At 41.0% G+C, this 14,236-nt stretch overlaps 1 protein-coding gene across 1 annotated transcript; it reads right to left on the reverse strand.

Moving 5' to 3' along the window:
- Positions 1-5,575: 5,575 nt before the first annotated feature.
- EIF1B (eukaryotic translation initiation factor 1B) lies at positions 5,576-13,889 on the reverse strand. Its single transcript, XM_040064092.1, has 4 exons — positions 13,597-13,889; positions 11,325-11,488; positions 10,554-10,655; positions 5,576-9,982 (listed from the first exon to the last, which is right to left on the reverse strand). Exons 1-4 carry the CDS (start codon positions 13,625-13,627, stop codon positions 9,938-9,940), a joined length of 342 nt encoding a protein of 113 aa, XP_039920026.1. The 5' UTR covers positions 13,628-13,889; the 3' UTR covers positions 5,576-9,937.
- Between the last annotated feature and the right edge of the window lie 347 nt (positions 13,890-14,236).

A 14,236-nucleotide genomic window follows, 5' to 3' on the forward strand; every position in this document is an offset into this window, starting at 1 on the left:
GTGAAAGGCCAATTTGTTTCCTTCCATCACTGAGCCTGGCTTACATTCCTGTATACCTCTGCAAAGTCAGGGAACACATCCCTGCTTTAATCAGGAATACATTCATTATTTTAGGGAAACAGGTTCCAATTACCAACACATTTCTCTGGAGCTGTTGGCATTGACTGCAATCACACGCCCATGAACCAAGTTCTCACTCTATGCAAGTCAACTCCAATCATATATAACTGGCTCCAGAGTTTCAGAAACTCTGGCCTCGTGGGCACAGCTTACTTTCTAATCATATAATCTTGTAAGTACTGTAGCTGATTCTTCGCTCCTAATAATGATAAGAGTAATAAAAAAGGTTAAAGTATAAAATGAAGGTTCAGTTTTACAAAGCTCCCTTTATCTACCTGAATCTTGCTAAGGTCAAGAGAAAGTCTGCTTCTGACTCACAATGACATTTGAACCAAGTGCTAAATACTCTTCACACTTTGTACAATTTCAGCTCAGGAAGGAATTGACTTCCTTAAAAATCATTTGGTTACAACTTTTATCCTTTCTTAGCAAAAGTCTTAGGAGTATTCACCAAATCAGAGCATTTTTTCTTTTCTGTAAGAGTTTTAATAAAATTCAGTTATAGTTTAGATCCTATAGATGTTAAAAACTGGTTTCAGCCTCCTTTCAAGGAAAAATTTCCACTGAAATGCAAATGACATAGAACATTTGAGGAGCCCATCTCTAATGGACTGCTTCAAACTCTAACAACTATGGGAAGGGAGCAGGTCCCCAGACATTGTCCATACTCAGATCCATTCAAACACCCTTATGGGATCAGCCAGCCTGGAGTGGCACTGGAGGGGACCATCATGTACAAACTTCTGATTCCTAAAGGTTCTTCCTTTAAATTCTGCCGTATTTTTTGAATGGCTTTGAATGGCTGGATCATCACAACTCTTTCCTGTAGACAGCTGGTTCTGGCATGCAGTCACTCTCATTGCCTCCATGCATATGAGCACCGAGCTCTTCTCCACCTCATTCCACCAGACACAAGACCATCCCCTCTCTCAGCCTGCAGAGAACTAAGTGGAGAAGGAGTGACTGTTTAAGCCCCAAAAGCAGATAATTTCCTTCTGATTCACCCCACAGCACTGGCTTGCTGTCTGAGGACGGGCAGCACTAGTTGGTGGAAACTGGAGATGCACTAAGGTAGGTCTGCCTCTTTCTGGGACTCTTTGCCATGAGCTGACTTTCACCTGCTATGGAGCCATAGCTGTCATTTCCCTCCTCTCCCAGTCGATTTCTTTCTTCTCTCTGAAGTGGTGCACTGGGACTCTTCCTCACACCTCTTGCTCTGTGGCACTCCTGCACTGAGCTAGGAGTCATCCATGATGTGCAGCCACTGTATGGAAGGGATAGGTCTAAGAACAAATTTTTCGATCCTTCACCTCTCAGGCAGAGGTAATTTGGGAAACAGTTGCACATGGGTCATGCCTGCAACCACCTGGGAATTTTACCAAATCTTGACTTCCACATTGCCCTATCTAAGCTCTACAGTCATTTCTCCTGGCTTCAGCAGCACTATTTTCAGCATATGTTGTCTTCCAGTGACATCTAGGGATGGAGACTGGAAATTGCAAGCTGGACACACATAGGCGTTGTTTAAAACATATTTCAAACTGATAAAACTTGCTTCTTTGATAAGCCAAAAGGCTTGAGGAACAATTGTAATTAAGATCAGGTGAAAAGAATCTTGCATGTTTTGAATTGATGCCTCAAGGCCCATTCCTCGACTCATGTGCATTAGCAATAATTTCATAAAGTTCCTACCCAGACATGGCACTAATTGACATAACATTTTGCTCTGGTACAAAGAATACAACCAATATAAAGGTGCATCAGAACTAATGACAAAACACATGGAAGGGAAAATGTTATCAGGAGGACAAAAACACTTCGAGGTCAAAAGATCAAACAAGTTGCTTTAGTAGCTGGATCCATTATTTAGTCATTGCTACCACTACTAAATTACTCATTATATTTATGTCTCAGTCCCCTGATCACAGAGAGTCACCGTGCTTGGTGATTCACCTGCAGAGAACTAAGATATGGGCCCCGATCTGGAGATCTTACCTGCATGACAAGGAAGAACCGAAGAATGGCAGCAGTAAAGCAGAGGGAAGGTGGCTCAATCTATGCTGCTTTGCAGCACGGCTTCATGTTAAGACTTCAGTTCACAGTGTTCAGCTTATGCCTGCAGGATCAATGCAGAAGCAGCATCAAGTCTTCCCACTGTGCCTTCATTTCTTTATGGAGCACAGGCAGGCTTCTTCCAGAGCATAACCATGGACAGCCATGCAGGATTAGACAGAAACCCACTATAAGCCTGCATAATACGCCACATGAAAGATGCAGAAATGTATAAGCTGACTCTTTCAAAACAGACTTTGTGTACAATCTACATCTGCTCTGGGTTTTCCCCATAAATCCAGACTTCCTATGTATTCACAGCCCAAGAACAAAAATAATTCTGTGCTAATTCATGCCTGGACCTTTGCAGAACCTAAAAAAATACATCTCTTTGATGGCAGAAGGAAATGTAGAACATATTATCAGAAGACGACTTTAAGAGAAGTGTTTATACATGTATCAGAGGCATGCAAGTTGAAAACGGAAGTATTTAAATCTGCTCACATGGACAAAACTGTGTGGAGAGTAGGGACAGAGGCAAGGTGCTGGTTTTCTAAGAACTTTTGGTCTGAGCAAATGAAGCTGTGCCACCTATGGCTCAAATTGAGTGAACAGAAAAAAATCCAGCTCAAAAGTAGAAGTCAAGTAAAGTTTTCAAAACTAAAAGTCAGTGGATGCTTTGCCAGTACCAGCACTGCAAGACACAATCCTGAGGATATGGTCTAACCAAATGCTATTAAATCCAAGGCAATTTCTCTTGATAAGTGTATGTGAAGTAACTGGGAAAAAAAATCCATCATTTTGCTCCCAACAATCACTTTGTCAAATCACTAAACCACTAGAGAAAACACCAACACTTTTGTTTCTGGTTTTGCCTCAGCTGTTGTTTCTATCCCACAGCAATGCTGCTCAGCAGCCAGAGATGGTGACCTGTCCTGGTGCAGCCACAGGCAACTTTGCATTTTCCTAGTGCCCATCAGAGCACCACAAATTGTAGCAGGGTCTTCAGAAGCTTCCACATGGAGAACTTGGGAGAAAGCACTGCTTCAGGGCTGGTTTAGAGAACTGAAATAAATGCAGCAGAAACTCTTCTGGGCAGAAAATGCTTCTTAGGGGAGTATAAGACAGGCATCAATTTTAAAAGCCTCATTGCAGAAATATAACAACTAACTCATTAACTTGGAAGATCTTTATGTTGTCTCTTTATACTAAGTTGTTTAAGCTAATCTTTCCTTTAAAGCACTCCAAAGGCCTTCCTCCTGAAAACATACTACAATGTGAATATTAGTAGCCTGAAATCAAATTGAGACAGCTAAGAAAATACTAGAAACTAACAGGAGACTAAAGACCACCTCCTATTATTTAGGTGAATTTTGGCCTTGATGATATGCTTTTATTCCAGTAATCTCCACAGCCAACAAATGACAATTTTCCCTCTTCAGAGAGTACTGCTCTGAAGTTAGAATGCTACTTTTATCAGATGGACAAAGAGTAAATAAATGGCTAGAGGGACACAGTAATGTCCATTTCTGTGTGGCCAGGTCACATCACATGACCAGAGCACTCTGGTACTTTGAATTTACTACCAGAGACTCAGCTATGTGAGAGTCTAAACCACTAGAAGAAGCAGCCAAGACTTGGAAATAGAACAGGTGCTTTTGCACAGTGTAAACACAAGGCAGCAGATGCTGCTGCATTCAGGCTTTGCTTCAGGTGGCAGCAGCCTGAAGGGCTCTACGTTGCCCTGCATGGAAGCAGGATACTAACACCTCCTTCCCTCAATCTCCCCAGAACAGATTTTTATCTCCCATAGACTTAGCAAAGGATGATCTAGTTGCAGGGTGATTTAAATCACTACTGGATCTGACTTCTACTACCAGGACAAATGAAATAATTTGATCCCAAGAGATGTCCCTCCCCTCAGTATCCTCAAACACAGCTTGGCACAAACGGCAGCAATGGGTGAGGACTCCAGGTCCAGCTACTTTCAGACAGAACAAAATTCACAATATTTTCAATGAAGACCACTACTGGACAATCAGAAAGTTTCTCCATGTCACTGCAACAATCCTACTGAAAAGAAAGGCATTTAAGCACAGAAAATACATTGCTCAATACTGCATGTGAGGAATTCATACTGAATTCTCACTCACATGAGCTAACTAATGTGTGGATTAATTTATGGGTTACTATTTATTTAGTAAAGCAACCTGGACAGCGTTTTTGTTTTATACCTTGAAATTCATCTCCATATGTGCACTCTGAGTTGCAGGTGTAGGTCACAGACACAGTGTCAGATAGTTACAAGTATCAGTTTGCAGGGTCATTTTTCCCTGGTGTTACTGAGCACGTATGCTCACATCCCTGTCAGTTCACTCTCTTCCCTGGGGTGTAGACCAGAGCTGTCCCATCACAGAAATTCTTCTCACAATAAGAGTAGCTAAAAGCTGGCTTCCTCTACGACAGGGGCTGCCCTTCAACAGATCTTTCCAGCAGGATCCTTGTGAATAGACCATTTTAACCCTTCTTACCCCAGAATTACTGTCCAATTACACATCAAAGCATTTACATGATTTGCTGGATCTGCCTAAAAGGGCAACCTTCCATTAGTGGGAGAACCATTTAAACAGCCCTAGTATCACCCCTTCCCAGGGGTCAGCTGTCCTGTGATAGCCAAGGCTTCTCTGAGTGTACTGAGGAACACAGCTGTGTCCGTCTGATGGCAAGAGGAACTCCAAACACCACTGACAGCTAAATCCTCTCAGTGAGGAGCAAGACTATTCCACTTGGAACCACATCTGCTGAATTCAGCTACTCAGAACTTGGAGAGCTGAGCCTGGATCATGTCTTTTGTGGGTTTTCTGATCTGGAGGGGGTTTGATTTTTTTTTTTTTTTTTTTTTTTTAAGTAATCACAGCAAAGATGGGCTGTAAATAAAAAGAAAGAGAGTAACAAAAATAACCCCATTTATTGTATATATACATGTCCTTTTAATCACGCCCCAAATTAATTTCAGAAATGCGCTGTCACATTTCACATATGTGAGATATTCCAAAAGAACTGAAACCAAACTTGAGCACATTCCTGTCTTTATCCTAAAATACTGTGCATTTTGCTTATTTAGGTAATTAGATGATCCTCTTCTACCCAAAGTTTTAGACCTCAAACCAGTACAAGCCAATCATCTTGTTTCAGAGCCACAATACTCCAGGACAAGTCACAGTATTTTTAAGTTTGTTAATTATAGATTATGTCAGAAATGTAGAGAAGGAATCAAAGCTGATTTTACAAGATCATACACATCTCTATTAAATTATGTTACTTTTATCTTCCACCAAAAAATAGCTACTCCTCCTTTACGAGAACATAAAAGTCCATTTGTTTTATAAAAGCATACATCAAATAACATTGGCACACTTTATTCTAAAATACTTGGTTGTCTCAGCTCTGTAACAATACTTGAATACAGGTTAAGACTTGTTTGTTAAGAGATCAACGACAAGCACACAGCAAACTTAAAAAAAAGCAAGCCAAGTACAAATCCTCTTTTGAGATTATTTTTGTATTTTTAATCTAAATGGGAAACAGTAGGCATGAAACATCTATACAGCTAGCATAAAACAACTATGCCATTTTTCCCTTAATGATCTCAAGAGCTTTTGATCTGGCAACTGGAAAACAACCTTCATGTTGCCATGCTCGGGGGACAGATTCCCGACTGAGTATGGATGTAGAAAGTCGAAGTACTTAAATACACACGACCTTCTAAGCTCACTTCCAGCTCCCCAGTGTCAGCAGCACATTGCTTAGAGGAATGCTCAGTGACACTGATAAACACTGAACAGGTACAAAGGGACAGTAACTCCTACAGTGTCTCAGAATCAGCTGTAAAAATCACCTCCTCCAACTTTTAACAAGAAACAATCTTGTATACATTTTCACATGGTGTGAGGAACTGTTGAGCCCATTAAAGATGTAACACATGGATCCTGTGCACTAGAGCCTTGCAGAAGGATTGGGGAATTAATTGCTGACTGGGAGTCAAGGTGCGTTGCATCTGTCCTATACTGCAAAATTAGAGTAGTACAGTCTGTAAGAGTGCAGTACATCAGATAAAATTTGAAAAACCTACAAACAGGGTATGGAATTACAGCAGGGGTATCAGATTACTGCCTGACTGTAAATAACACACGCATCTTCAGGGCAACTACATACCAACTATAAGCAGGAGGGTATTATAGGAAAAAACAAGGAGTTCTGCCTAATTATTTCAAATATTTGAAACTTAAGCTTCAATTACTTTGCATTTTAGAGTTTATAATGGTTTTAGATGTATTTAGAGCCTTAAATATCAAACTTTCTGGGACATTTAACTATGATTTCTAAAGACAGAGAGAGAGAGAAACAACTTTACAGAGATCTTGCAGTCCAGGAATCCAAGTTAATGAAAAAAAAACCCCACTTCAGATATTTCCTGAGACATTTTTTTGTTTGTTTGTTTTTGGGTTTTTTGGGGGTTTTTTACTAGTTCCCTCCTCCCCCTCCCAAAAAGCTCTCTGAAACAAAGTGTTATTCATTTGAGCTGTGCAAAAATGGAGTTTAGGAATAAAGGTTCAAGCAAAGCCACTGAAGCAATGAATAGCATGCACATAGCCCAGGCATTCCTTCTTTCAAAGGTTATTCCACTCGAGAATTATCTGCCCATAGTTGGGCTCATGCTCATCTCAGACACAGAGTCAGATTTAGCAGACCATAGGTGACATCAAGGGCCTGAGAGCTCACACAGTACGAGGAAGTGGGCATCTTGCAGACTTAAATTACTAAATCTCATATTCTACAAACAAGAACTGCCAGCAGCCATTTGGGAAGCAAGGGTTGCATTGCTCATAGCTGCTTTAAGTAGATGTAGACTCAGAACAGACAATTTAGTGAATTTAGTTATGCAACACCTTACTCCAAGGCATCAGCTCAGAATCAGCTAGAACAGCCTAATAAAACTATGCACAAGGCTGTGAATTCAAAACAAGTTTCTACATCCAGTAATACCTTGAGATTAAGCCTAAGTATCACTAAGAAGGCAATCTTGATGGGTAGGTGTGAAGGACACTGACTTCACAACATTCCAGTGAAAAAACACCATTCTCTGCAGTCTGCGCTTGACCAGCCTCAAGTCCTACTAGTGGACTTTAAAAGACTTTTCTATTATAAGCTCCTTTTTACTGCCTTGACAATTATGGGCCACATCCTTCAACATTTTTAACCTATTTTGGAACAGATAAAAAGATTGAAACCTGCCTTCATTCTGAAAACATTTCTGTGGCAGCACCTTAAAGAGTTATTTTCCAAAGTCTTCATTTTCAGCAATCTTTAAAACACTGTTTTAGTTTAAAACACTCAAGGACAAAAATTTCTGCTTTCCTTCTAGAAAGATTAAATGGTTTGTTGCCACAACAAATCTCACCTCTTTAAAACTTCAAATGTGTTACGTCTTAGTCCATCTCCTCATAATTTTGCCCTTCAAAGGTCAGAACACAAGCATCTCCACCCAAGCCACCTATCAACTGCAAGGTTCTTCCAGTTAGAAAGGATTTTTAAATGAGGAAGAAAACCAAAGATTTTTCTTATTTGTTCCAAGGAGAATGACTATGGAGAAATGATTCAAGCTTAGGTAGTAAAAGTTAAAGGAATGCCATCTGAAATGAAGACTGACTCAGTAACATGAGACCTGCTAGTCATTTGTTAATCTTCAATTCAAAGCCCACTAAAAGTACTTGTATAATACCAGCAAAAAAGAATATACTGCTTGTTTTTCCTCTTGGGCAGGAGAACAAGCTTTAAATGAGAGTATCAGTTTTTCTGGCATGCGCTAAAATGAAAACCACTAATTGCTATGTACCCCCAAAAGACTGATTACTTTAGCAGTTAAGAATCAGGACTAGGTAAACTAAAGTAGAATGACTTTATTCTGCTCATCTGCAAGACTTGCATAAGATTTATTTTTGGATTTCCATTTGGTATGTGGGTATTTTGCACTTTGCATGAGGCATTTCCTCCTCCTGAACGTATTGCATCTTAACAGTATACAATCTTCTGGAGCATCCTTTCTCTGGAACAATTAAGATCTGTAACATCAAGCAGAATCTGTGGAGATTGAGAGACTGGATTTCTACAAGTGGAATTGGCTAGATCAGACAGGGAAAGAAATCGTCATATAATGCTCCCCCAATTGTTGCTAGCGCCTTAAGTGTTCATTTCTGAACTCAAAAATCTAAAAAAAAAGAAAAAAAACAGTTCAAATGAGTTAAAATTGAAACATTTCTGTTTAGAAAGGCGAATATGAATAGGAAATAAAGTACAGGTACATGTAATATCAAATAATACAATTTTGCCTAATTCTTTACTACTTAGGAAGTAATTATTTTATCAATTTCTTTTTTTTTTCCTGGCTAAGCTAGTAGTAAGTCTTAGCAGAAAATAAATGTCTCTTTGTTTCCAGAGAATACATGATATCACATGAAGTTTTTTAAACATTTCCCACTATTGTTATGGTTTTGCAGCTCAGCATGTTCTGAATTGTTTCAGAAAAAATTTCCATGTCTACCTCAAAAGGATGACAACATCTGCTTGTTTAACCAAATGAATCAATTTCATTCTTCATGAGACATGTCCTACAAGCAAAATAGCAAATGCCTACTGCTAACTAAAACTAGCTTAAAAGCATGGTGTAACAAACCTATTGTAATGCCCAGTAATGCTGAAAAGACTTGCCTTCTAGAAAAGTAAACCAAATCAGCTTTTTGTAGTAACACCCAAACATGATTACAAAACCCTGCGTGTCAACCAGCAGTCCTAGGAAAACTTTTCGTAACAGGGAAAAGGTGTGTAGATCCTGTTCCCTTCCCTGCTCCTGCAGCTAACACTACCAGCTTAGTCAAGTGCTCTGCTTGCCAACTTTCAATGCACAGTCATGGCAGAAGCCAACACAATGTCCCTTCCCCTTACTCAGTGACAGAGGAGATACAATATCCCATCCACATCTTTCAAATGTTTTGGGACTTTTGCCCACATGTTTTGCCTTAAGGAGCTCAGCTTGCTTTACCCCTATTTTGCTTCACACTAATACCTCATAGTCACTGCAATAGGTTTTAGAGAGGATCCAGCTACTTACACAGCAAACAATTGATGTCTTATTATGCTGCTACTAAGTTACACCTACACTACAGGCTTTAAAGCTCTAGTCTTACAGCTACAGAGTAAGATCACATCAAGCTAATCTACTGATTAATCAGCTAGTACTTAATCATGTAGATTTTCCAATTTCTTCAATCAGCAGTGAGCTACGCTTGCCACAAAGCAGTTCAGCCATTCTTCAGCAAGGCTACAGTGCTAGTTTAAAACTTGGGCTAAAGCATTTCAAATATCCCAGAAATTATACGAATAAACTTTTATTTTTAAGCAACAACACACACTATTTCAATAAAACTCACACATTTAACTCAGGTGGAGAGTACTAAACTGAATAACCATCACCACTACATTTCCATTGGAAATGTGTTAAAGTTCTCAAGGGTCTTCATTACCATCTTACTGAAGTTTTCTTATGTGTTTCTAGTCTACACACCACCTGTTTCATGCAGTCATGCAAATCAGATTGTAAATGTTCAGGTAACAGGGAAGTCCATTCACTGCAAAGATTCATTTTTCACAGAAGAGACAGGATAGGTAGGACCAATACTGCAGGGTTCTTCATAAGAGTACAGGCATGTTAGAAGCCATGAACTTTCAGCTGTTCTTCCTTGACAATGCCAATCTAAAGGAGAGAAACACCGTATTTTAGTAAAGCTTACATATTCACAGTGATATCAAGTTACCACAATCTTACACTTTGATTAAAGAAACTGCTATACCTTATATAGAGTCAATGAAACAGTCTCATAGTTTACAGAATGCTTCTGGGCTAAGCAGAAGAACTGAGTAAAGAAGAAAATCTTATCAAATATCTGATTTGTTCTGTAGTCCCAGGACTTATTCTTCAACAGTGTGACAACTCTGCATTATCATTTGCATCAGAGTAAGCCTCTTTCCTCTATAGTGTTTTCAGTCTCACGATTATGGTTTGCATCAAACACTTGATTTTACAAGCACAGAGCTCAAGTTGCGCTGCCAGAGAACAAGTGGTGTGTTGTAACAGTGCAAAGGCATTCTACAGTGCTTTGATTCTTAACCAGAGGCTTACTCTCATTCAGCAAGTGTCATTTTACTTTCTGGCTGAAAATACAAAAGAACTACAGTGGCCATCGTTAGCTGGGTAATTAGTATCAGTACCACCTGTCACCCTACTGCTTCCAGAGAGGTTTAGATATTTATCTGCAGTCCCTCACCTCCAAGAGGAATTGGCAAATGTTCTTCCTCTGGTCACCTTGAAGCTGGATAACTTCACCGTACTCAGGATGCTCAATCACAGTACCATTACAAGCAAATTTCTAAGAGAGAAACATCCATATTATAAGACATCTGATGTACATCATGATTTTTCTTAGTCAGTCTTTTTCAGAAGAACGTTGTCTTACTGTTTTGATGCCAGCCAGGCAAAGGTAAAAGCAATTTTACTGGCTCAGACAGCAAATGGAATATATCTGCTGATACATACATACACATACTAAACTGCTGATGGTAAATGACAGGATTAGTTATTGTGCAGAAGGAAATGCTCAACAGTCATTGCAAGAATGAAAAACAGTCAAAAGATACAGCCTTTCAACTTCACACTATTTTAAAATAAGTGTTTTTATCCTGGCAAAACTAAAGGCCTGTATTTTGAGCAATAACCTAGCTGTAACAGAGGAATAAAAACCAGCACTACTTTAAACTGGTTTTATTCTTCACATCAAGAAAGTCATATATCTGTGAAATTTTATAGAAATATTCAGAATATATTTTATTTACTGATTTTTAAGATAGAAATGTTTAACTTTTTAGCAAAATCGGTGTCACTGGACACTAATAGGTGTTTTGAGAAAGGGAAAGGACTCAAATATGAAAGTGGTGTACACTGGAAAGAATGAAGTGACATAAATAATTTGTTACTTAGTATTAAAAGCTATCTTACTCCTTTATATGTAACCATTATCAGATCAAATCAGCAACTTTACCTTTTTGAAAGCTTTCACAAGTTTCTTCTTGTCATAATCATCTGCAATGCCCTGAACAGTTGTTAGTGTCTTTCTTCCGTTTCGTTGCTGGATCCTTATATGAATGTAATCCTCAGTCCCCGCCGGGAGTAAGTCGTCGCCCTTTGTTGCATCAGCAAAGGGGTCTGCAAGAGGAAAAAGATTCACATGATTGCCACAAAGGAAAACACCCAAGTTCAAAACTAAGAAGGAAGATTCTTACTATATTCAGGGTATCACCGTGATGTTAATTCCTGTTTTAAAACACACTGTTAAAACTGAAGTGCTTTTTTTACAGCTGTATTAAGTGTCATTACACAGAGCACTCAGGACAGCCCTCTCAACTACCATGCACAGTTTCTTCCATTCCTTCCCAGGTATGGCAGAAATAGGTATGAATGATATGAATAGGTATAATAGGTATGAGTTATTTTCTTCTACAGCATCAGTTTACTTCATTGTTTCTTGCAAACTGTAACTCCTGAACCTGAAAACATGGTTCTGAGAGAACACTGAATGCACATCGAGTAAGTTTTAGACAGCCACGTGCATTTAAAGTGAAATAAAGCAGCTGTATCTCTTATCAGATCAACTGATAGGAATGGAGAAATAGAAAAGCTCCAGAACAGACACTTCCTTATAGGTCCAGAACAGAAGTCTTAGACTGTGGTAACTACCACACTTTCAGTATGTTAAGGCATGGATGTAACTCTTGCTTACTAATAGAAATACAAGAGAGATACACTCTAATAGATGTCAGAGGCTGCCTGTAAACTAGAACGCCTCCAGTCAGCAGCTTTAGTCAAGAAATGTAACAAAATGAATATTAAGCTTAGACTAAAGAAAGGTCGGATCTCAAATTCTTCCAAGCTTAGCATTTATCTAGTACAGATAAAACAGAAAAGCATTTAGAAAGAACTGGACTTCTGGGTTAACACTTCTTATACTTTGTGCTTCACAAAAACATACTTAATGCTCAATCAAGAAATTTTAAAGCTCTACAAATCTCCTAATCAGTAGCTCCAAACAAACCTTGAAGAATGAAATACTTTATTACTTTTTAAGAATAATCACAAGTAATTTTTGTACTATTCAGAACAATAATTAAGAGCCCATGTCGGTTCAATAATCATGCAAGCTAAAATTTCCCAAACTTCTATTCAAAACTCAGATCTAAAAACGCTGGTCAAGTTTTGCCATTCACTAGAAATATATGCCCCAAATGAGTAAAACTTCAGGAGAAGCACAAAAAGAAGTAGTTCAGCTGCAGACTGAGATCCTTGTAGAAACAAGAATAACACGAGCATTAAAGGCACTGAAAGCATAATGAGGATTCAAGCACTACAGGAAACAAGTACAGCTTTGGGAATTTTGACTAGCTCTACTACAGAATTTGTTAAACCATGCTGAATTTTACTGTCTCCTATAGCTTGTTGCTCAAACACTAATCGAAAAATCTTAGTTAAAGAAAAAGTGAAAGAGGACTTAGGCATGAGGATCACTTGGCAGAGTTTACAGCTCTAGGCTGGAAATAAGCCAGCACTGTAGGTGTCAACATTGGATCCCTTCAAACAAACCCTCTGGGTGGCACCCTCCTGAAGCACAGGGTGAGCTCCCAAATCATACCCTTCTCACATGGCTTATACGTGCAGGAGTATAAGCTCAAAACTGTGACCAAAAGCCTGAGACTATTGTATAAAGTGCTAACTTGCTCACTTCTGCTGCTTATAGATAAGGCAGGAGGAGAACGCTGGCCCGGCACAGTTAAACTTCCCCGGTGATAGGAGAGAAATGATCTGCCATCTGCGTAGCTCACTCTATAGAAACAATAACCTTTGCAGGGCTTGTATGGCGTTTTGGGACTTTGCTGAGGATAAGACGCGGCAGCAAACCAACTGTCACGCATGAAATTATTTCCTCAGCAGAGAATACGAGCCCTTGATATGGGGAGTCAGAGCTGAGAACATGGCAGCACCTCCTACGGGAGCAGCGAGGGGCTGAGCTTCCCGAGGCCCGAGGTCTCCTCGCTGCAGAACACTGAGCACGTCCCGAGGCCGGCGACGCGAGAGGACAAGGACGAGCCGCCGGCGCTGCCTCACGGAGCACCGCAGCGACAGCGACACCGCTCAATGTCACCGCGGGGGCGGGGGGCCCGCGGCCCTCGGGAAGCGGAGGCAGGACAGCGGGGCCGCGGGCCATGGGTGGGTTTGCCGAGGGGCCGCCTGCGGGGTGGCGGGGTGCCGGCGGCTCTTACCGAAGGATTGGAGGTTCTGGATCGAGGACATGCGACTCTGCGGCGAGAGGCTGGAGCTGCGGGGAAGCGAGTCCGCTCGGGTCACGTCTCCGACTCCGCAGTGCCACGCGGGGGCGGGGAGCGAGCGAGGGGAGGGGTAAGAAAAGCAGAGGGACGCGGGGACCGAACCCGAGACGGAGGGCGAGAACGAAAGACTAAGAAGACGAGGAAGCGCAAAGGGAAATAAAACGCGGAGGGAGGGAGGGAGCCCCCGCCCCTTGCCCGCACCGCCCCACGGCACCGCCAACGGGCGCCGCCCGCCGCGCTCCGCACAAAATGGCGTCTGGCACGTGACGGCCCCTCAGCGGCCCGGTGCACAGAAAGACGGACTCTCTTCGGAGAAGACCTCTGAGGTCATCGAGTCCAACCTGACCGAGCACCAGCATGTCAACCAGACCATTTCACTGAGTGCCACGTTCAGACGGTGGCTTCACCACCTCCCTGGGCAGCCCATTCCAATGTGTCTCTCTGTGAAGACATTCTTCCTAATGTCCAACCTGAGCCTTCCTTGCTGCAGGCTGAGGCTACATCCTGTTGTCCTGTTGCTGGTTCCCTGGGAGAAGAGACTGACCTCCACCTAGCTACACCCTCCTTTCAGGCT

This window comes from Hirundo rustica, chromosome 1 (genome assembly GCF_015227805.2).
Source record: "Hirundo rustica isolate bHirRus1 chromosome 1, bHirRus1.pri.v3, whole genome shotgun sequence".
In the NCBI taxonomy this organism is placed as follows: domain Eukaryota; kingdom Metazoa; phylum Chordata; class Aves; order Passeriformes; family Hirundinidae; genus Hirundo; species Hirundo rustica.